We start from the raw sequence: 24,274 nt of genomic DNA on the forward strand, positions 1-24,274 counted from the left end.
ACATAATTTTAAAAAAATTCAAAATAATTAATAAAAGATAAAATTAATAATACTAGACAATTAAAATATTGTAAAATAAATTTAAAAAATGCGCTTTGTTTTCAATTTTGTAATTAAACATTTGTTTTGATTAACTTTTAATTGATTTAAAATTAATAGAAAAATTTTAAATTATTAATTGACAATTATTAAGCCTGTATAATTTTATTATTTTTCTAACTGAGTACAAAATATTTATTTAATCGATAAAAATAATTCGAATAAAATATTTTATTGGATTTAATGAAATTTTGCATGAATTTTATATTGAAAACATTAAGTGTTTAGTTTCTACACATTTAGATTCACCATAAAATAAAAGTGTTTTACTTTAAAATTATAACGATTCATTTCTAGTTTCACTAGAAATCCGGGAAAATTCGAGTGTATAGCAATAAAACGCTTAAAGTGTTTAATAATAAAATACCTAAGTGTTTACAATATTAAAGACAGCTTAAGCAATGAAAAATTAAGCATGTTAAAATTTCAATTATCAAATAATTTAACTACTAATTAATCTTCATTAATTATTGTAATTAACCAGTGTCTAAGCTCGTTGAATTTACAATAATAAATGTTTATTTAATGAAACAACAATCAGAATATTTCCAAGATATGAATCAAAAAATTCTCCAATAATGAGACATGATGATTTTTGAGTCATACTCTTAGCTAAAAATTAAGATCCTCTTCTTAATAGGTAAAATCGATGATAATTAATTTAAGGTGGAGTATATAGCTAGTAAAGTGCACGTTGGTCTCACAGGGTAATTAATTTAATCGGATATAAACCACGGATTATTGTCGTGAACAGGACGACCAGGCTCACCAGAGACTGAAATGCTTTTGGGTACCTACGACAATGTTGAGACGATTAATGCTAAAATAGCAACAGGTTTGACGCGATTATGTATTTCTAAAGAAGACATCAATCTGTGTTAATAAATTATATATCATCAGAAAAAACAACAATTGTCACAGCAAAAAAAAAAAAAAAAATAAAAAATGAAGTCAAGAACATGATTAAGGCTTGTTTAACATAATATTCATAAATATTTGGTGTTAAATGTCATGTTAATCTAAATAGATCATCTATTATTTAGCTTTAATATTATCATTAGGAGAAATAAAAATAACTTTCTGATACAAAGATTTCAGAAATAACGAAAACGACAAAATGAATGATGAATTTCCGGTGACTAACATTTTTCATCTCAACCCTTCGTAACATCTGAGGTAAATTAACAGCTTTGTCGATATGTTACTTGAGTGGTATTTTTTTTTTTTTTAATTGCTATTTTTATTTCATTCGATGGTATTTCAAACGATGAAAAAAAAATCTAGTAAACTTTTAATTAAAATTTCTAGCGTAACAAAGATATTTATTTTATTTCCATAAAATAAATTTTATCTCATATGAGTTTAAAAGAAAATAAACTAAATAATGATAATAAAAAAAAAAAAAAATAATTTACTATCAGAATGTTGTTCAAATACATAATTAATTTTGTGTCACTTAAAATGTCAAATGGATTTGTAGTGGATATTTTCATTGTAGATATTTTGCATCAAAAATAGTTATCAATGTGGATTAATTGAAAGCTTATTTGCAAGATCAGTTACAATTTAAATTGCTCCGTAAATCGAATGTTATGTATAATAGGATTTATATGAGAAAAAACTGATAAATGTTGATGTAATTAATTAAGAGCAGTTTACATTAATGTCTATTTTACAAAAATGAAATATTCTGGAAGATAATTTTTTTTTTATTTTTTATTAGGAAGTTATTGTAATGAAATTGATTTTTTACATTTATAATTTTGTTATATCTTTACATTTTGGAACATTCAAAAGCATATTTAAAGAGTTAAAAAAAATGATATCGACTCAAGACTAATTTCATTCGAAAGATAATACTATGAAGAAGATCTGACAATAAGTTTAAATAAATTCGGTTTAGCCGTTTTTTTTTTATAACAAAAAGAGTGTAAAATAATTTGAATCGAAAAGACAATTGAAATAGATTCTACTTATTGAATAATTAATATTATTGAAAAATGAATTCAATATCAATACAACATGGTTGTCAATGACTTCACATGACTCTAAACAATTGTATATTGTTTATAAAAATTTCAATTTCGATAGCAAGTTGTAATAAACCAAATTAATTAAAAGATGAAAAAATTATTCTTAATTAATTTTTATCAGCATTATTTGTTTGCTGATTCATACTATATTCAACAGCTTCAAAAATTAAATCTCAAATCCTCGTATTGTTGTTACACCTGTACATGAAGCTATTTACGTCTCAGTAGTGTTGGTAGAAAGCAATGCTGAAATCCTGATGGGGGATATCTTGAATCACGGTTGTGAGATTCACTGGATTTCTAGAAGCTTTCGTGGAAGACTAGGAATTTGTCAGTATTAAAGTCTTTCATAAAATTTTAGTGAATTCTTCAATTATAAACAATTTATGTTAAACATTAAATTTTTTTTCTTCTTCGAAATTTTTCTTTAAAAATCTAAAAATACAATATCTATTATAACAGTTCAATAAATCACTTTAAAAATTTATCAAGTTTAATAGAGAAAAAAAATTAAATCCGGAGCTTTCTAGGGAATTTCTTTTCCACACTTGAAGTATCTCTACCTTTAATTGTATACATTGATGCAATTGATGATTCAATGAATCATAAAAAAATCTTGTAAACCCATAGAAGTATTTAATGTACCGTTGAAAAGTACATTTCACATCAATGAAAAATAAAAAAACTAGATCAGTAAATGGGTTTCGAAGGATAACTTATACTTAAAAGGTTTTAGAAAGAACATCAAATATACCTGATACAGGTAATCATTTAGAAGAAGAAAATCAGAAAGAAAATCTATAATGTACTGTTATGAAATAAAGTGTCCACCAATGAAAATCAATATTAATAAATTGATAAATGATTCTGAAAGATAATTTACGGTTCAAGTACTTCTAGAAAAATGGATAATACACCTGGCAGTGATTGCCCTTTCAGAAAAAAGTAAAATAAATACCAAATACTTTTATCATAGATGTTTTTTTTTTTCTTTTAAAATAAATTGCATTGCAATAATTACATAATTCGTTACATAAATTGATAACTTTAATTAATAACAGACATTATGAAATTTCTTCGACGTTTATTTCAATAATTTATTTTTCTGTAATTCCCATTTTTGGATGCTTGATAATTTTTAATGATAGATTTTCAGTGAAATAAATACCTTTTAGAGTATTTATTTAAAATACGTTTCCTACAGACCCTAAAATAAATCAAATACATAAATAATTGGCAGTTTAGTATTTTCAATTTACACCGTTAGTAACCCTTAAAAGTTAGTACCGTTCTTGTTTAGTAATATTCTTCAGAGTGAAAGTATAAAGGGGTTGAGTTTACCGTTAGTGTGCTGTAGAGTTAACGTAAATCAGTAGTCAATAACAAATGAAGGAAGAATAAAGTGAAGCTAGTTAGTAACTAAAGTCAGTCACAATGAGGGTGTACATGCTTCAATGAACACTTTGCAATACTCATATGAGATCTGTTAGAATAGCCATTATATATTTAGAAAAAATTATATCTTTATTGTTTTCTTCTTGATTAAATATTTTGAAAACATTCATTACACAATTACTCATTGTTTAATCGAAACAGATCGAGCACTTTAAAGTGTTGAATTATATCATATTGATTTACTTTAATGTGCATGACACACTTTGAAATGCATTACAGTAAAACACTGTAAAAAAATTTATTTCTAAGCTATAGCCATATTCCCCCTAGAAAATTTCTAGCATCAGTGAGTGATTATGCAAAGATTTCTCCAAAGTTGTATCGTATAATTATACTTATATAATAATAAAAAATAAAAAAATGGAATATTTTGTTCACCAAGATTTTTTTTATTTTCTAAAAATTCTTCGCTAAATAGTTTAAGTCAAACAACTTGATAATAAATAATATAATAATTAACTGAAGGAAAGGAAAAATAAAAAGTTATTCAATTTACTTGATTATTACAAGAAAATCATTCTTAATAATTATTCAAATTCATAAGTCCTTATCTCGTCTCTTCTTTTTTTCCACAAAGCTCTTTTTCCAACTTTCTTCTCTTCAAGACAGCTTACAGCTTTTCTCTTCTGTGTAATATGCAACAATAGTTTGCCGTCATGTTGATAGTTTTATTCACTTTAATATCGACATTGCATCTCTTTGATATTTTGATGATTCTCTGAAATTTTTTATTATAAACATCTGGGTACAGAACAGTAGGGAATTAATATGTATAGCAATAATTTACCATTTTATTATTGATTACTACAGCCTGATAAAATAGTTTAGATACATTTGTTAACTACAGTGATTGTGAATGAATGCAAAACAATTGACCAAAATGAAAGAATTTATTTATAATTGAAATTGTTGAGTGGAATGTTATTTAAATCATTTATTTATTTTTTTTTAATTTAAAAATTTTTACTTATACTCTATAAAATGGTTGTCTTGGAATTTACACATAAACATGTTTAAATATCTTCATCACAAAGCTGTTTCATTCAAAAATATAAGTTAAATTAACTTTATTCCATGCATAAAATAACTTCCGTGTTGTTGACTTTTCTAAGACATCAATTCTAAAAGAGGTTTTTCAATGGTAATAATTTCATTTCACATGTGGAATGTCTAACCTTTTCATTAACAATACCATGAAAATAATTCAGCTAAATTCAATCTGTGGAATCAACTTGTCTCATGGTAATATCAAACCAGCACAAAATTTCAAACAAACTCTATTAAAGTATATTTCATTAAACAAGTTAACTTTGAACTTTAAATACATAAGAATATAGCTTTTGGTTAGTTGAAAAATGATTGATGGTAAATATTGACTCTAGATGCTCGAGCAATATATTATCAAAACGAAATGATATTAAAATTGTCAAACAACCAAGGAAGTCAAATGAAATACCAAAAAAAAAAAGGTTAATTAATTATATATAATAAAACTTTCAACATTAGAATTAACGCTAGTATTTTCAATTCTATGAGAACCTTTTTTCCCCAAAGTGTTGAGGAAACGATGTTGAAATATGAATAGCAGTTTCTTGGACTAATGATTCATAAACTTCAATAATCACCTCACTTAATCTATGGATGTTGATTTTCTACGAGCACGGATTCTTTTGATAATAATGAAAACTTTTCAATCTTTTTAATCATCCTTGTTATCAACTTATTCCAAGAATAAACACTAATTTTCTGAAACAAAAAAAAATCATTAGTAATTATAGAACATCATAAATTTAAACATTAACATGACGTCATTGACATTTAATAAATTACTTTTGAAAATGTTAGGTGTCTGATTTTTGGAACATTTTTATAGAGACCAGCTTTTGAAACGAATTTTATTTACCTGTTCTGACATTGAAGAAAAAAATTTAAAATTCAAAACATTAAATTCGATCAAAAACGTCCAAAGCCAATCATACTAATTTCACTTTCGAGTTGCAGTAGCGGTTATCCGGGATGTCGTGAATTCACGATATGGAAATCCGTAATACTGTTGTCCCATTGGTTTAGTATCAATCTATTGAGGGTCGACTGAGCTTGCAACCAAATGGTAGCCTATTAATTTTCATATTATCCATCGAATTCTACCAGTCCATGAATTTATGTAACTGTATCATCACAGCTGTCGTATAGGACAGGGAGAAAGCAAAGAAGAGAAAATAAAGACGAAGAAATCCGAGAAAAGTGCACGTGCAAACCGCGATGACTCTCGCGCGTGTTCGTTCATCTCTCGCGCACGCTCGTTTGCTCCAGCTTACGGTTAACACATCTGGCTCGACTCTTCAGCATTCGGAACTTCACCAGTTCGGGTGTAGGTTTGCCTACGAAAGCTTTGTTCAGTGTCGTGTATATTTCGCGTCTGACACATTTCTTTCATCTCAGTGAAGATCTTTCACGTTCTCTCATTTGCTTGATCACTATTACATTATTTTTGTTATCACATTTATTTTTAAAAGTTCGATGTTACAGTAAAGACAATTTAGATAACAGAATAATAAATAAAGCAGTTTAACATCGTTAAAAATCAGTTAAATAAATGAACTAGAGTTTTTCTTGAGGGTGAATTTAATTTGTTGTGCTTTAGTAAAGTGTTCAAACAATTTATTCAGTTGTTTCGTAATAAAAGTGATCCACGTGGTGAGTTTAGTAGTGAAAATTAATTACGTGAGTGTATATACATTTGTATGAGTGCTAACGAGCTTTGGTGACTTTCACACGAATGAACATATAGTTTACTCCCGATCAAGAGTTTCTCTTCAATACATTGATTACCCTCAGTACCAACAAGAGGCTTTAATTAATTTCTCATTGATTTATCATACATCGAATTTTATTCATTTATATTATATCATTTCTTCAAACTGAATCTTCTTGTGTTTATCAACTCTAATCATTCTTTTATCTATCCCAAGTTGATCTAAAGTTTGTTCTAATCAAGTGTAAGAAGAAGAAAAACATTAAAAACTTATCAAGTTGATTCGGGTCAATGAAAACTACCACCAAGGCTTTTAGTGGCATATTGGAGGAGAAAAAAAAATTCACCAAACGCTTTCCACCTCTAAGATGAATACTCCGTCGAAACTTTTCCAAGTAATCGCCATGTCTATCATGAGTGGACTCGGCAATTAACGAGAACAAAAAACTCAAGTAAATCTCATCTAGAATTTCTTAGTGTACAGTTTTTTTTATGTAATTATCTTATCATTAGAGGGTAAATAAAAATGTTTGAATAAATCGGAAACAAAGCAAGTGAAATAATAAAAGGAAAATAAAGACTTTATTTAAAAGATATTGGACAGTTAACCTCCGGAGTTCTTTGGAAATTCACGTAAATCTTAAAGTACGAAAGTAGGGCTGGATAGTTACGTCAACTTCCTTTATAGAATACAAAAGAGAATCGGTGAGACCTAAAGGAGGATCCTTGCTTTCGGTTCCAGGAAGAAGACTAGTGTATAACACTTTAGAGCGTTTGTTGAACTGAACAGAAAAAAAAAACAAAGGAATATAAAAGAAGAAAATAAAGAAACTAATAAACATAGAGAAGAAAAATCCCGTCTGAACTGGCGTGAGAAAGAGTAATCTTGTTTATATTTTCTTTACTTTGGTGTCATAATAATTCTGCTAATCCTCATCTCCAGAGTAGAAATGTTATTAAGATGTGCTTCAAATGAGGCAGTCGATAAATAGAAGATGGCAAGAAAATTCGAGGAAGAAATAGTAATTGAAAATTGATGATGAAAATGGGTTATAAGGATTTAGATAAAATTAAACGATTTGAGATATTTTATTGAAGAGAATACATTTATAAGTTAACAAGAAGTGTCTGTATAAATTACAATTGGATACACACCACAAGACTGAATAGGAATGACGCGACAGCGTGTCACGTAGAATTAAAGCCTGTTTCAGTGGAGATGCGACACCGACGCGTTATCTTCAGCCCCGCCCTTCTACTCCTGATGATCCACACGATCATCCTCGTCCTGGCCGGTGACCAAGGTAAATTAATGTCATTCCACCATGTTTACATTCACACCATCTGCTTTATTTATTCATTTTTGCCCTGGGTTTTTAAACACTATTATAATCTCGTATACATCGTTAGTATTTTCTGCTAATGTCACTCTATGAAGAGATTGAGGTATTTCAATTGAGATTAATTTTTTCTTAAAATTTTTTTTTATATCACTAGAATTGAATATTATTAGAAACTAAAACGTTTGTTTTAATAACAAAAAAAATAATTGATTCATTGTTTAGAACTCGAATTAGTCGAAATAAAAGTTCACTATTTTTTCCAGTTAAACCAATGATCATTATAAGACTAGTTATTTTGAAATTCATTCAAGAACGGTTCTTTTATTTTTGTGGAAAAAAATTATACAGGATAAATGCATTTGTAATGAATACTTTGTCGAAAAAATAAAAGTTGTTAAAAACTAAATTATTAATAATAATAATTCTAACCTAAACTCTTTTATGAAAGAGGCAATAACCTTTTTTCAATCTTTTTCAAAGTAATAAAAGACAAATTAATCAATATGGTGGAAATTACATCGCGAATCCAAGTGTGTTATTTTTGTATACATTTTTAACACACTCAGCCTCTCCAATATTAAATGTCGTAAACAAACTATAGATTTTTCACACATTATAAAACATATAAAAAGTGTCTACAAATTGTGTATAGTTTGTTTATGGATATTTTACATCAAATACACTTTATGTGTGTTATTTTAACACGTTTATAAAATCGTAGGATTTGCAGTATATAGTGAGTGTATTAAATAAAAAAAATATTAATGTCATTTTTTAACCTTAAAATATTTAAAGGATATTCAATTAAATGTTTAGGAATATATAAAGTCCATTAATACTGCTCTAGAGTCATAAAAAGGTTTAGTTTCCAAGAAAAATATAGATAGATAAAGTAAATGAAAACAATGTAATGTACTCTTGTAAAATAAACATACTCTGTGTATGTTAAAATAAGTTTTAATATAATAAATGAGACTTTACGAGATTCAATTTAAAAAAAGATGACAACACAAGTATAATAATTATGAATAGGTATATTATTGAATGTCAATATAAACTTGGAGTGTTGAGAATCATTTACTAAGTAGAAATTAATGTAAACAAATCGACAAACTGAACATGACCTATCCCACTCTATTTTAGTTTAAATGTATCACGCGCACCGGGTCACAGTGCCAATATTTACCCGTGAAAATACTGCAGGGATTTAGGTCTACATTTTCGTATGTCCACTCTCGAGGTTTCGGTCATGTTATTTCGGGTCTTAATTCAACACTCAAATTTATGTATCCCAAAAATAGATATATATATTTTTTATTCTAGAGATAAAAAAGCTCTGTATTATGGTCGTTTGTGAATACAAAATTGTCTTATTTTTCTTCTTGTCTATTTTTATATGTATTTTTCTGTGCTCTATATCCCTACTTTATTTTCCGTTCTCTCTTTTTTATACTAATTCTTGAAGTCTTTGAGAGATTGTTATAAGCATCGTCAATCTTCTGAGTATATTTCTTTCGACTCGTATTTCTCTTCCAATTATTTTTTCATCATTTTTTATCATTCATAACTCAACTAATTAGATTAGTAATCTCCGTGGGCGTACATAAAATTTTCCAATAGTTTTAGATTCATTTTTTTCCTTTGCACCTTTTTTTATCGTGTGAATTGATCGTTTTTCACATTGAGGAATTTTTTTTTTTTATTGAATTTTAATAAGAAAAGTATTTTTAAATAATAATTCAATTTCCCTCAGGAATTTTTGTCTCACTTTTTTTCCTTGTCTCTGTTACTTTTTATTGAAGTTATGAAAATTCTACTTTTATCAGTTCACTGATTTTAACTCGGTAAAAATGCTCATGTTTAAGCATATATTAATTTCAGCATCTAGATTTATCAAATTTGGCAGTTTAGTTAATTTTTATAAAATATTGTAGAGAATTATAACCTATTATATTTCAATAAAAGGGACTAGTTGATATGGTTAATTGGATCAAAATCAGTAGTGTGACTTTTCGATGTAATGCACATAAGAGAAAACTTAATATAATTCAAATAATGAGTTTAGGAAAGTTTAAAATGTAATGAAATTTGCATAGAAGTTATTTTCATTGTTCTTAGGAGAAAATGAACTAAATAAGTTACAATCCATTTATATAGAAAATTTTGAAGAAAATTTAATCAACCGGTGATATAAATAATTAGAAATGTCAAATACACTTGGAAACCTACATTAAGACCTTATTATTTATTAATTGAAAGAGTTATTCTGAGATAGAACTAACTTATCATCAATCAAGTAAGTTAATTATTTAATAATTGAAATAAAATGGCGTTTAATTTATTTTCTAATTAATTTAATATAACTTTTTGATAATATTCAGTTTAATTTATTTTTAAAGTAGATATAATTTGAATCGATGTTCATAAAAATCTAAAAAAAAATTTATAAAAAAGTTACATTCATTTATCAAATATTTTTTGACATTCATTTCAAAACTCTACTCAATCCTTACATTTCCACATGAATTAATGAGTAATTATTAATTATCAGATTGATAGGATGTGAAGCATGCAGAGAAGTGAATAAAACTATTGGTAATGATCGTTGAAACAGTTAAGGTACTTTTATCAAAGTATCACTGGTGACTAATTAGAGACTTTTAGTGAATATTCGAGCTCATTAATTTTTAATACTCTTTGAATGTAAGTACATAGAGTGATGAAATTATTCATATTCAAATAACTATCATTGATAAAAAATAACTCACCAGTAATTACTAGAATACTTGAAAAACTTTTTATATAGTGTATTTACTTCAAATTTTATTCTATCATTGATACAAGCTCTAGTTAGTAAATACCAGTGAGAAAATATTGCTGAGGAAATTATTATCTCATTATATTGTTAAAATTAATCAATACTCGATTCTTATGATCAAAAGTGACATCATGTTTAGAAGGGAAATTCAATTTTAATCAAAATATTATCGTTAAATTCTTGTAGCTTTTTTTTTATCACTATCTACTATGTATTAAACAAATTTTGACTGAACAATAAGATTAAATTAGCTAGGATATTTGATACAACTACCTCATTAAAAAAAAACTGATACCACAATGAGAAAAAAATTTACTGTGAACAAGAGATATTTTCATTTAACTAATGAAATAAAAATTTTTAATAGTCACAATAAAATAGTTTTTTAATGATTTCGTTTTAATGATTACGTGAAATAATAAAAAAAAAATACAATCTGTTAATTACACAGTAAATCTGAAGTGTGTTGAAATAACACAATAGAATGTTGCAGTTATTTTTAACTTATTTCAAGGTGTGTTAGACTCTATCTATTTGAATCTGTCTCTAAATTATTTCTATCAACACCTTTCTAATTATTCTTAACAAATTTATTCCAAAGACTAAAAATTTTACATCGATCTCAGAATTAAAATTTAATAATATGTATTAGTGATTTTGAAAAAATATTCTTCCCTAATAACTTGATTGAATACTCAGAATAAGCATGTGACAACAAAGAATTAATTGTCTACTAGACAGCGACTAGTGTTCACATAAAAAACTACAAACTAGAAAAATCCAGGGAAGAATGAAAAATTCATACAAGTGAAAAATGCCTCACACGTTCATAAATCGATCGATCGAACAGGCGAGGAACATTGTGGGAAGTCTATCGAGCAACTCTGTCGCTCACGGAATTGCCTGCCGTCGTTTAATCGTCCGGGAAACCACCGAAGCTTCACTTGATGCTCTCTTCTTCTCTTCTCTCGCTTTTGTGATTCTCTAGTTTCTATCTCTTGCGTAAAATTGTTGACAGCCCTTTATCCGATTCCAGTATAGCGTACTATTCAACTTGTATCTTCTACACTTAAATCCAACACAATTTAAATCACTAACCGTAAGTTGACAAATTAACAACCCAACATGTCTATCAAGTGTTGCTGTCAATCAATTCAGAATACAATCAAAGGTATACAATCTCTTGCGATTGATTGGATGATATCTCTACAATAGATACCAATCTAGACTATCTAATCAGAAGTGCTGATGCTCATTTCACCAATGTCAACTCTATCACAATGACAAGATAACTAGAATCATTTTATATTTGAAGATCAAACATGTCTTGTAGGAATATCATTTGAACAGCATGAAGTGATGATGATATTTAAATATAGCTTTTTGTTAGTTGATTATAAAGTTATCTTAAACTTGTCTATCAATGCTTATTATAGGTAAATTGATCAAGTCAATGACTAGGGTCAATTTTGGCGAGGGTTTAAGGTCCAATTTATTTTAACTAGGATAATAGATCCTTTGATATAGGTATTAAACTAAAAGAATGAGTAAATTTAATTATTCATCGCATCAGTTACCATGGCATTTCTTTGATGATAGAATGACACTAATGAATTTTTTTATCAACAAATTATACATGTAACACATGATGGTTATTTTAAGCCCCTTCTATATTGGTGAGTAAATTTGATCATGAGATGGAACGTTGAATTATGGGTAAATTGAAAATTATATTCACTTTTCAGATGAATGTTGATTTTACTGCAGTAAAATTTGAATATGCTTCAAAGTTATTCCAGCTTTTTCATGTTTGATGTTTTGAAAATTTTATATCGGTATTTTTCTTATTTTTATGAGATTTATGTGCAATAAAATAACAAAAATACACTTTTTTATTTGATAAAAAATACTATCCATCTACATTTTATTAATAATTTTTAGTTTTTCTGTTGAAAGCTTTTTTTTAATGAAATGAATTTAATGATTGATATTAAAAAATTTTTATTACTCAAAAAAAAATAGTAGCTTATTTTCTTGATATATTATTATTGTTTATGGCTATAATAAAATTTTTTTTAAATACAAAAGATCGATTTTTAATAGTTATATTTAACGTTTCATTCAATTTGTTTAAATGCGTTACTTTTATGTTTAAAAATAAGAAAGAAATATGATTTTTCTTAAATGTCAGTTGGTTGTGTAAATGATTAATTACAATTGCTAATAGAAAATCAGTTGTATTGCTGCAAAAAAATGCTATCTTCAGTGCATATCGGAATTCTTCATAAGCAATTTCCAATAGACATAAATTTTATTTATTGCTTATTCTACCATTATAATGGTAACCTGAAACCGAAAAATTCTAGGAGCCATAGAATATAAATAAAAGGAAATTAATTTCGGAAATCATATTTCGGATGTGATAAATTTCCAACTCTAAGCTTAAGAAAGCTCTTTACTATTTTTCAATGATGGTTTTGTTGAATTATAGAACGCCACACGTGTAAACAGCTAGAGTATTAAAATTTGAGGAATAAAATTAAAAATGGTTCTTAATTTTAATATTTAAACGATTGATCAGACAATTATCGAATATTTGAAACCAAATGATTCATTGAAAATTAAATATTAATGGTAATACCAGTGATTCTAGTAAATATTATTCTTTAATAATATATTAGTAATAATAATATTAATATTTAACATATTATTATTGTGAAATAATATATTATATTATGTAGAGGAAATCGTGTAGCACTATGAACATTTCATGTAGTTTTTCTTTTTAGAATTAAAATAATAAGAATCCACAAAGTTATAATAATCTCTTATAATTTCAAACAGTAGAGAACTCCACAGGACAAACTCTAGGAATTTGCCATCTCATTAAAGGATCTCTTGAATTGTTAGAATCACTCAGATATGAATGAATAATGAATTAGAATCAGGACTAGATGAAAAAATTTTGAGTTGATATTAGAGAGTGATTTTTTTTTCAATTTTCTGAAATCATTTGTCCTTTTTCTAATTATTGAATCAAATCAAACTATTGATTTAATTTAATGATGATGAAACAGTCATGTGGGAGAAGTATTTGTCCTTTTTATAGAAACTGTAGACCATGGTCTTCTTAGCAACCAGATCTTTTGATCTGCATTTTCCTAGATGTCCCATAGATTGAGACAGAGAACTATCCAAGTTCATCATGCTATCTTTTTGAGTTGACAATGTCTCTTGATATGGGTTGAACTAGAAAACAGCGAGATTAGCATCACTAAAACCCTACTTAGTAAATGTCCAGCAGTTGAAATATATAATGTCTATGTCGTTTTTAATTCTTTTTAATAATCATTTAATACATTTGTATGAAGTTAATTTGATCGTCAGATTATTTTTGATAGACATTTAAATTAATTCGTGAGTAAAAGTGAGAAACTGCGCTGATTGGATCATCAATTGAGGATCAATCAATTGTAATTTATTTCAACTTGAGTTATAAAAATCATCTGTTGGTAAAACAGATTTAAATCGTTATTATCATATTTCAATTATATTTATTCAATAAATTTTTATATTGTTTTTATTTAAGAAACAAACAGATTACACAACACAGTTTACCTTGAGAGTATATCATTTTATTCCAATAACCCATCCAATAATGTACTTCTATGAAATATTAGCTAATCTTTTTGGGTCTCGGAGTACTTATCATTGCGTTCTTTCTTTAAATTTAATTCTTGTGTAAATTCTCTGTTAAATATGTACTATAATATAAATCCAATTAATTACCTCCAACATGTAATTCAAATAATACATAGAGTTTTGATTAATTATTGATTATCCTTGTTATCCAAGTTTAGCCATTTGGATCATTACTTTCTTCAACAAATTCTGCTTTATGCTCAATAATTATTGTAACTGCATCGATAATTCATAAACAACATTCAATTAGTCGAGGTAATCACCATGAGAATTTCTTGTTGTGTATCTCAACGATGCGTGAAATACATTTTTTTTCCAACATTTTTCAACAGCAAAGATAATTCACTTTAAATTAATTACCATTAGATTAGAGTGAGTGCTAGCGCATCGACATCGTTCAAAAGTTACTCTGATAGAATTAGAGGCGTTCATCTCACCCTTCACTACTGCTTGTGGACGATAAAGTGTATTTCTTGCCGGTCCAGTTAACACCAAGTGCAAGCGAGCTTGTGTTCGTACAAAATACCTCACCATAACTTAGAATAGACAACGTGATAAATTCTAAACTTGACAAAAGATGTGTGAAAAAAAATTATCAAATGTCTTACTGATTGAATGTAATTTTTGATAAGTGTACACGATTGGAACTTAAACACGAGTAGGTTCTTAGAAATGTAAAACCTATCAAGAGCCCTCACTTTTGCGACTTTAGTTCTGAAGAATTTAAATGGACAACTACCTTCTTCAAATTTATATTAGTTCAAGTACATATAAAAAAAGTCATTTGGCCATTGAAGATACAGATTAGGGAAAGTGTAAGTGACAGAGTGGGAGAGGAAATTGGACATCAACAAAAGGATTAGGGAAGAAATAAAACATCTATCGAAAGTCTCCTGTGTATGTTCCATTTGATTTCTTTATCATATTCTTTTTATTTTGAACAAGTTATAATAGCCAGAGTTTAGCATGTAATTTTACCAAAATGTGATGATGGATTTGCGAGTTATAATGCACTAAACTTGGCCATTAGCGTGAGCAAGTGAATAGTAATATATTCTATAGGAACGTAATGTCGTCGTCGAAGTAGTTTACGGACTTTGTTTCCACTCTAAAAGTCTGCGGAATTGTCGGACCGTAGGGAAATAACCGTGAGATCTCACGCGATTCTATATAATCCAACCCTAATCCCTATCCTAAAGTAGATAAAATTCTATCAATTTTAGCCTAATTTATTATACGACGTTCGTTTCTATTCCCAAGAATTATAGTCTAAGATGTTGGTATTTTATTCGACGTCATTTCTATATTCGTATGCTATAAAAAACAATTATTTGAAAATGGATTGCATATTTCGAGGGCCGTTCAGAGGAAGTCATGGTAAAATGAGACACTGGGGTCAAGTTAGATATCTCAAAATTTATAGTCTTGTGGGGCTAAGTGAGTAACCCTTCTTCATGAATAAGATTTTTAAATCAAAAGAGGTCATTTTTCAGTAGGATTTTAAAATAAAAATTTCAGTTAGTTTAAAATTCTCTCAAATTAAATTCAAGAATGACTACACTGAGAAAAGAATTTTTTGTTATAATATTCACCTCAAAGTGAGTTAAAAATGACTGCAACGTTCTATAGTTAGTGTATAGCAATTTAACATTGAACACACTCAAAGTGTATTATTTTAACGCACTTCAGATTTACTGTGAATTAACGGAATATACTTCTTTGTATTATTTTAAGTAACAATTAAAACGAAATGATTGAAAAAAAATTTCTATTGTGACCAGTCGAAATTGATTTTTTATAATTTATTTATTTATAAAATATTTTCCTATTGGCTAAAATTTCTAAAATGTATTAAGCTTTTTTATACTTTAACTTATAAAAACTGAGTATTGAAATATTCCAGAAAGTAATTTTATTATTTTTCAATCTCCCTGTATTGATGAAATGCAAAAAATCTATAGTAATTTTATTAACAAGTATATTTTAGTTATAATAATTTGTAATATTGCTTTTTTTTACTAACAATGAAAAGCTTCTATATTGGAGTTTTTATAAAAATGTTCAACTTTATTTTATTAATTATAATTTTTCATTGAATAAATTTAAAAAAATCGGATTTGATAAAACTACATAAAAGTAAAATGTAGAATTACCTTCGTTAGTTATTAATTAAAATTTTTACATAAAAAACATCAATGATAATGAAAAAGATTCATTTATTCTCGGTAGAATTCTCTAAGACCACATTTAATGAAACATATTGTATAGAAACAGCTTCCATTTCCAGTAATTATAATAAAGTGAATGTTGCTATTGATTTAAATCCAAGTTAGTTGTTCCGAGTGTTATAAACTTGTAGCTGAATAGACTAGAGCTCGGTTAGAATAAGGACCAGAAGGCAAGGGTGTAGTTAGGTTAGCATACATTCTAGCTACTCTATTCTCAGGAGTCAGGATACACCGGTTGAAGATTTATGAAGCACGAGTACATCGTGATTCAAACCAGGTCTTCTTGTGACTTTTCACAGAGAGGAACGTGTGGTACGATGCAGCTACGAGGAGCATCGAAACTAGGATACGAATGGCTACAGCCGCGACTACTTCGGGTGTCACACCCCCAAATGGAGAGGCCAAAGGTGTTGTCCTCTTTGTTGGTGATGGTATGGGAATGAGCACACTTACTGCTGCCAGAATTCTCTCCGGCCAACGCCAGGGACGTACTGGAGAAGAAACGGAACTCATCTGGGACACATTTCCAGCTGTATCTCTTGCTCGAGTGAGTATTACATAATTTTTTTTCTTAGCTTATACCTATTTAGTTAGGTTAAAAAATATATGAAGAGTTATTTAATATTTGGAATATTTAAATTTTAATTTTAATAATATTTAATTTTTTTCGTTTTTTTTTTATAGAAAAGTAATTAAATATTACATTGCGTATATAAAATTTTATTAACACATTAAAATAACATGCATAAAGTGTGTTTATTCTAAATATTTATAATTTATAATTTATAATAGAAAAATATTTATTCTAAAAATTGAATAGCAATTTTGTCCGGTAATGTACGAATGAAATGCCCTTGGTGAATTAACCTCAACTATGGGGTACGTTGAGCATATCTGACTTTCTTCACTTAAACGGCTCTAGCTATTAAATGTGACTTATTAGAAATTAATTACTATGAAGACTTTTAGAAAGGAATGAATTACTTACTCATCAGTATGCATAACAAGCAATTTAAACTTACCATTGAAGAGCTATGATTGATTAAGTGGCCTTGGGTTAAATTATTCTTTATTAGTTTATGTTGAAAAAGAAAAGAAAAAATAAATTCGAGACAACTTGTTAATCAACAAGTGTCGTATTATAAAAAACCTAAAGTGAAAAACTCTAAAATAAATAAAGCTCTGATTTATAATTAATTACGCGAAGGTTTTCATCACTTGTATTTCAGGAGACATTTGATTTAAGACGTTGATGATTGATTGAAATAGTTGAAAAAAGTAGTTTTTGTTTTATGGACAATTTTTATTAGAAAAAACATTGCATCATCGTTGGCTGCGTCTTGAGACCATAAGTCACAAGTCAGAAACAGATTATTACACAATAATTTACACCAGCTCGCTGGAATAAATTTCACTTCCGAATGACAAAAACAAGATCCCTTAAATTTACAGCTTGCATTCGCTTTGAATACAAGAATAAACAAGTATTTGTTTATGAAATATGAATAATAATGAAGATCGAAAAGAGTCAATTTATTTTAAAATGAATGCGTATTTTATAAAATTGATATAGACTTCATCATGTAACAAAATTCGTTTCAAAGCTATTCTTCAGGATAATGTTCGAACAATCAGACACAATAAATCTTGAGGGGAACATTTTTCAAAATACTTAATTAAATATATATTTAATAAAAAAACAATTTTTTTTATTTACAGAATACTATAAATCATAATGTTTTATATCAATGCACTTAAAAGATACTTTTATTACATTGTATTTAAGCACTATTTTATGCATTACACACTTTCAATGCATTGAAATTAAATACTATAATTGAATGAAAAATTGTAAAGCAATCTATTCATTATTTTATTCCATTTTATTGCAATAATTTTTTTTTCTCCGCTATTATTTCTAATTCTGACAAAAACATATTTGCTAAAAACATGAATAACTATTTTAATAACATAAAAGTAGTATTCAACATAAATATTATGAGAGATTTTATATTATATTACTCGTGCAGAAGACATAAGAACTTTCAAATGAAGTTTTATCATATTATTTAGGTGATAAGAATTACAGGATTATTTTTTGATGAAGTTTAATGTTTTTCATTAACATTTTAATGGTAAAAAACGACATTCAAGTGGTGAGATCGAAAATTTATATTCTGTCTAATGCTGAATTCATGAAAAAACAAATGAAATTAAAAGTGTTGATAATTTATAAAACAAATGTTAGCAATTTCACATTCTCTCATAGTTTGGATTAAATTACAACTCTGTTAATTATTCGGACATTATGTTGATGCTAATTATTTACAACTCATAATTATCGTTATAGATTTTAATGTATTTTAACAATAAAAAATTTTTTCTTTTTAATTTAGATAATTTTATAGATATGAATTTTAGGTTGAATTTTTTAGAAAGTGTGAATATTTAAAGTTTTAAGTAGTTTTAAAAATTAACATGAATATTACAAAATCACATTCTCTTTTTTATACAATAAAAAATCGTGAAACGAGATTGGTTGAAAATCTAATCGGCTATAAGTTACGTCAGAACGTATCTTTATCACCCTCATAAATATCGATTGCATTACTCATCCATGAAAAATCGTAGTGAAGGAAGTCTGTAGATATACACACGCAGCCTCTTTTTTTTTTTAATTCAAAAAATATTGAATTGCAAAAAAAAAATTACTTCTTTCAATTTTTCCCCAATTTTTCACGAAAACCAATACTTCTTTCCTTTGAAAAAATGATGACTAATTGGTCATTATCGATATACTGCCAATATGTAAGTATGGAAATATAAAATTCAAAAAATGGTTGAGATGCTATTACTCATCTTTCTGTTCAAATTCATAGATTCCATTGAAGCTTTCTCATATCATAACTTGTCAGAATCGAAATTATTAGGATATTTCGTAGGCAAGTTTCTAATGAATTCTCGCCAAAATTCATGAGATAAAAGACAAGAGAGTGAGTTGACGGATATATGAATGCAAACATGCGGCGTCACAACAAAATTTATTGGCTGTATGGGATCACGCCACCGTCATCCGGATGATAATTAATTAGAAGTCAAGATTGACACGCAGGAAACTATGACGGATGAATACGCTTATACTTGCAACTTCGTCGATTATGCAGCATCGATAATAATCTAATGCAAATCAGGATGCATTGCTAAAAATTGACAGTGATTCGATTGTTCTTTTACATTAAAGATAAATCTATTATAAATTATTTGACTAATTACGATCGTATAAGTTTTCTAAAAAATATAATAATAATTACTGAATAATATTTTTAGATAATTAAACTTTTTATGAGATTTTTTTTGCTTTTTAAAATTAGCTTTTGAACTTTCTAAAACTTTTGTAAATTCATTGAAACTCACAGATTTCAGGAGCATCTAATGAAAACCACAATATTCAACTTTCAACTATACTAGTCTATACGGTTATCCGTTAATAAAATTTTTCATACTTTGTACGAAATTGTATAGATAAAATGTTGAAAAAAATTAATGATTTCAGATTTTCATTTTGTTTGCAAATGAAGTAATTTAAGTATATTGAGAAATAATTTATTAGAACAAGTAATATTTTTTTTTCAACCAAGAAAATGAAAATTTCAAAAAGTTGCAATAAAATATTCTTTTTTCGGGATTGACATGGTAAAATTTTTATAGTTTTAGTCCCGATAGTTACTTGAAATAATTAAAAAATAGTTTAATCATAATTTGATGACTTTAAAAACTTAGTTTCAGTATAAAATAAGTTCTCTCGAGATTCTATTAGGTACTATTAAATTTGTCGCTCATACTACAATTACTATTGAAAGTTCGTAAATTCCAGCCGTAATCTGATTACATTCCCAATAACAAAAACGATTTTTCCGGTCAATGATAAACAATTTATCTTCTTTAAATGCCAATGAACCAAATATAATTTGTAGATCTTCCAAGGAGTTTAGATAGAAAATAATTTATCAGTTCTTTTGTTTTTTAGTTTAAAAAAAAAAAATGATATAAGCCTTGATTTTTTAAATAATAATTCTAAAAAAGAGATAAATATTGACAACTGGAAAGAATAAAAAAAGTAATCGTTAATAAAATTATAAATTACGTGAAATTTTAAAAATATTGCAATTCAAAAATTTTAATCAATTTTTTTTCAAAGGTATTTTGTTATCAAACTCTTTTACAATTGTCATTCATTTTTAACTTTTACTGATCAATAATTCTCTCAAATAGAAAAGCAAACTAGATTGAACGAAATTCGTGATCACGATAAATCGTTGTTGATAATTTCTAGAGTTACTCTAGATTGACAAAAAATTTATTATTAGTTAAAAAAAAGCAATCAATGTTACTGAAGCTCCAATCAACTATCAACAGTTCATAATTTTAGTAGTAAAAAAATTAAAAATAAAAATTTCAACTCACTGACTCGGATATTGACAAGCTGACATAGTTCTCTTCTTTCTAATTAAATTTTAGTAGAGTTAAAAACAAGAAAAAAAAAGGGACATAAAATAAATAACGAAGTGAATAAGGGTATAAAAAAGAAGACGAAAAAGGATTCGTGGAATCTGATAATATATGTAAAGGATATACGAGGATTTAAAGAGAAAATATTGATAGGGGTAATTATTGAAAGTGATATTATTATCGAATACAACTGAACATTATAAACGAAGGGATGAGAGATGTCTAACAAAACGTACTTTCCATATCAATGCATTTTATCGCGGTGATAGGCAATCTGTAACGAATGCGCAAACACTCAATTTTCAAATGAAACTACGAGATATCGTATGGAGCATACAGAGCTACAGGCTTTGGCAGCTTTACGTCGACGCTTTTAACGACTCTCGAGATCGATAAATGTAATCACTTCAATCTCAAACGTGATTTTAACAGCTCAACATTAATTCGGGGTAAAATAACACGATACCATTTTATGTGAATACACGAATACTTTCTCATTAAGCTTATGGTTTCATAAGTGTTTATTTTTTGAAAATTCAACATGAAGTAAACTCTTGGATAAATTCCAAGTGACCTCTTCACCTCAGAATTAAATAATAATTGTCGAGACTCAACTCTCTGGCTGACCACACTCACAAGCCAGCTTGCATGCTTGAATTATTCTATCCGCTGAAATACGTGCTCCAACCAACGAGTACGTTGGTCATTGTTCGATCACTCAACAAGCTTACTAACTTTTAAGTATCTTTCTTATGATTTCATACTTTATTGATAATCTAAAACTGTTACTATTCTGTTGGTGAAAGTTTCTTTGAAATTTACAAACCGATTTCTGGGAATTAATCAAAATTTAATGTATGCCATCTCTTTGATGGTATTACACTCGACAGAAAATGAATATTTGTTTAACAAAAAGTCTCTTACATTGAATATATTTTCAGAGTTAAGAGGATGCTTTCTAAATGATATTACGAATTCAATGAGAATCGAATTGAATTTCAATCTTATACTAAACAGAACTGCATATGTGAAAAGAGAGAACTTCTAAACAGATAGTGAATGTTTTTTGTAACAAATGAAAACATGAGTAGAGAATGTTTTCAATTAGTTTAGGATTTCTTTGATAAAAATACTGAAATAGAATATAATCATGGAAATATTTATTACTTATTTATTTGAAACAATTACATAGGCCCAATAGAAAGAAAAATATTAAAAAAGCAAAAGAAACACATGAAAGTTACACAAAAAGCACGTAGTAGAATAGCAGAACTTGTTTTGATTCAGTCTGCAATACCGACCAAACCGAATTGTGGGTTCTGATCGACACTAAATTTTAATGGCAATTCGATTCGGTCGGTATTGCAGACTGAGTCAGAACAAGTCCTGCTTTTCTACTTTTATAGAAGTAGAATCATGGGAGCATAAATCAGAAAATAGGTTTTCTCTATAGTGGTTTTAAGTATAAATAAAAGTGCCTTTACTATAAAACAATCAACAACTGTTGACTATTTAATTTGAATGAAATAATAACCTAATAATTCTCTGAATGCTTGGTAAATCAAAATTTAAATAAAAAACTGTTATAGGTAAATGAATGAACTTCAAAGTTGGAATAAATCCGATTCAATTACTGATCAATTGATAAGTTGTATAAAATCAAATAATTTCATTTGAATTTATAAAGCATTAATCCACTTTACTCTTTTCATTAAAAGAGTAAAATGTGCCATTTAATTCAATTGGAAACTGCAATTTCTATTTAATCAAATAAACTTTAAGATATGTCTATTAGCAGTTTGTATTGTAGATGTAGTGAGTACGACCTAATTTATTTATTTCTATTCAAGTGTAGCAAATAAAACTTTTACATAATTCTATGAATACTGAACAGAGTTATTTTTCCAAGTACTTAAATTTGTATGGATAATTTGATAGACGTAAAATTGAGAGATGAAATATGATAAAAACTATCTAAACCATTGGGGTGTAGTGAATCAGCAAAGTCTTCAGGGAAACATGCATAAAATGCAAGAAACAACCAAGTGAGGAAGTTTGGAAAGTTGAGAAAAAAATTCAACACGGAAATTCGCTTAAAATATTGAAGATACTTTCTATTCTAATTCTACAAGAACACTGTAGTTTAGAAAGTTGAACAACGTCTGATGTTGTTAAAAAAATAATTAAATATAATTATGATATACAGCATCATCCTGATACAATTGTGAGATCTGAATTAATAATTAAATAGACCAAAAGTTTCTTCATTTTAGTTTTTAACTGCACTACATAATTTTACCAATATAAAAGTAATTAGAAATACTACAGATTACTAAGTGATTGACCTAGATATCAATAATCACTGATAAATTTGTTAATGGCCTGGATACACCAATAAACGTGTTGCATTGATTCCAGATGATTTCACTTGACCTAACATTAGTCATAAAATAGCACGGTGAATGTGTAATACACAGAAAATAATTCAAACTGAAACTAGTGAAGTGAATCTCAGTAAGCCAATTATTTTACTGTCTATGAGAGTGAAAAATTATTCAATGGTCTCCACGATCCTAGCACCTGTATGATGACCTGCATCAGCTTCTATCATGATGCTCTAGGACAATATTTTTTTATGGTAACTCATTCTAGAGAACTCTAAGAATATCACAATGATATAATCATGTCTACAAGCATCCCAAGGAATATGAGCTTGACAAGTTTAGTTAGATGATCTCCAAGTTGAGGATACGTGTTGTTGAGTGTATAAATGCTGTTGAATAGTTGTTTAAGTTGTTTGAATAGCTTAATACATAAGGTGAGGTGTGAGTAACATCATTGTTGGGCTGGTTGAAAAATTATTACTAAAGTGAGTCAAGAGTATTTTGTTCCAGTGAGACAATCTCTGCAGTCATGATAGATGAACGTTAAAATTCTTCAGTAACCATCTCGAGTAGTTGCAAACTGATTCGTGAGTTAAGGGTTGCAGTTGATGTAGCTCTATGTTGGATGTTGGTGATTTGAGGTGCTTCCGGGTGAGTGGTTACTTTTGATCACTTGATACATCAGTAGCACCTTCACAGTCCTTCATCAGGATTGTGAGAACCATCAGCTTGTTTATGATTTCACTAATGAGTTTACCAAAAATTAAGTTCACTAAAATGAGTTCAGGATAGCTAAAAAAAATCATCATTACTAAGTTGAAGAGTTTGATAACTGGAACTAAATGCAAAAAGATTTGATCATCATTTAGTTGATATATTTCAAGAGGATTAATAATTGCAGTACACATTGTTGAATACAACTAAATGAGAGAATAGTTGATGCATAGC

At 27.6% G+C, this 24,274-nt stretch overlaps 1 protein-coding gene across 2 annotated transcripts in view; it reads left to right on the forward strand.

The window, feature by feature from the left end:
* LOC118065245 (alkaline phosphatase-like) overlaps positions 1-24,274 on the forward strand; it is a 111,175-nt gene that overhangs the window by 30,500 nt on the left and 56,401 nt on the right. The window contains exons 1-2 of one of the 2 annotated variants that reach the window (XM_035080415.1): positions 5,964-7,646; positions 16,733-16,980. In XM_035080415.1, coding sequence (XP_034936306.1) covers positions 7,562-7,646; positions 16,733-16,980 — 333 coding nt within the window. In that variant the 5' untranslated portion in view covers positions 5,964-7,561. Of the gene's footprint in view, positions 1-5,963; positions 7,647-16,732; positions 16,981-24,274 lie in introns of those variants that run through there. The other variant, XM_035080417.1, reaches the window with a different exon arrangement.

Source organism: Chelonus insularis, unplaced genomic scaffold (assembly GCF_013357705.1).
Source record: "Chelonus insularis isolate UGA/USDA-ARS -01 unplaced genomic scaffold, ASM1335770v1 contig_279_pilon, whole genome shotgun sequence".
Taxonomy (NCBI): Eukaryota; Metazoa; Arthropoda; class Insecta; order Hymenoptera; family Braconidae; genus Chelonus; species Chelonus insularis.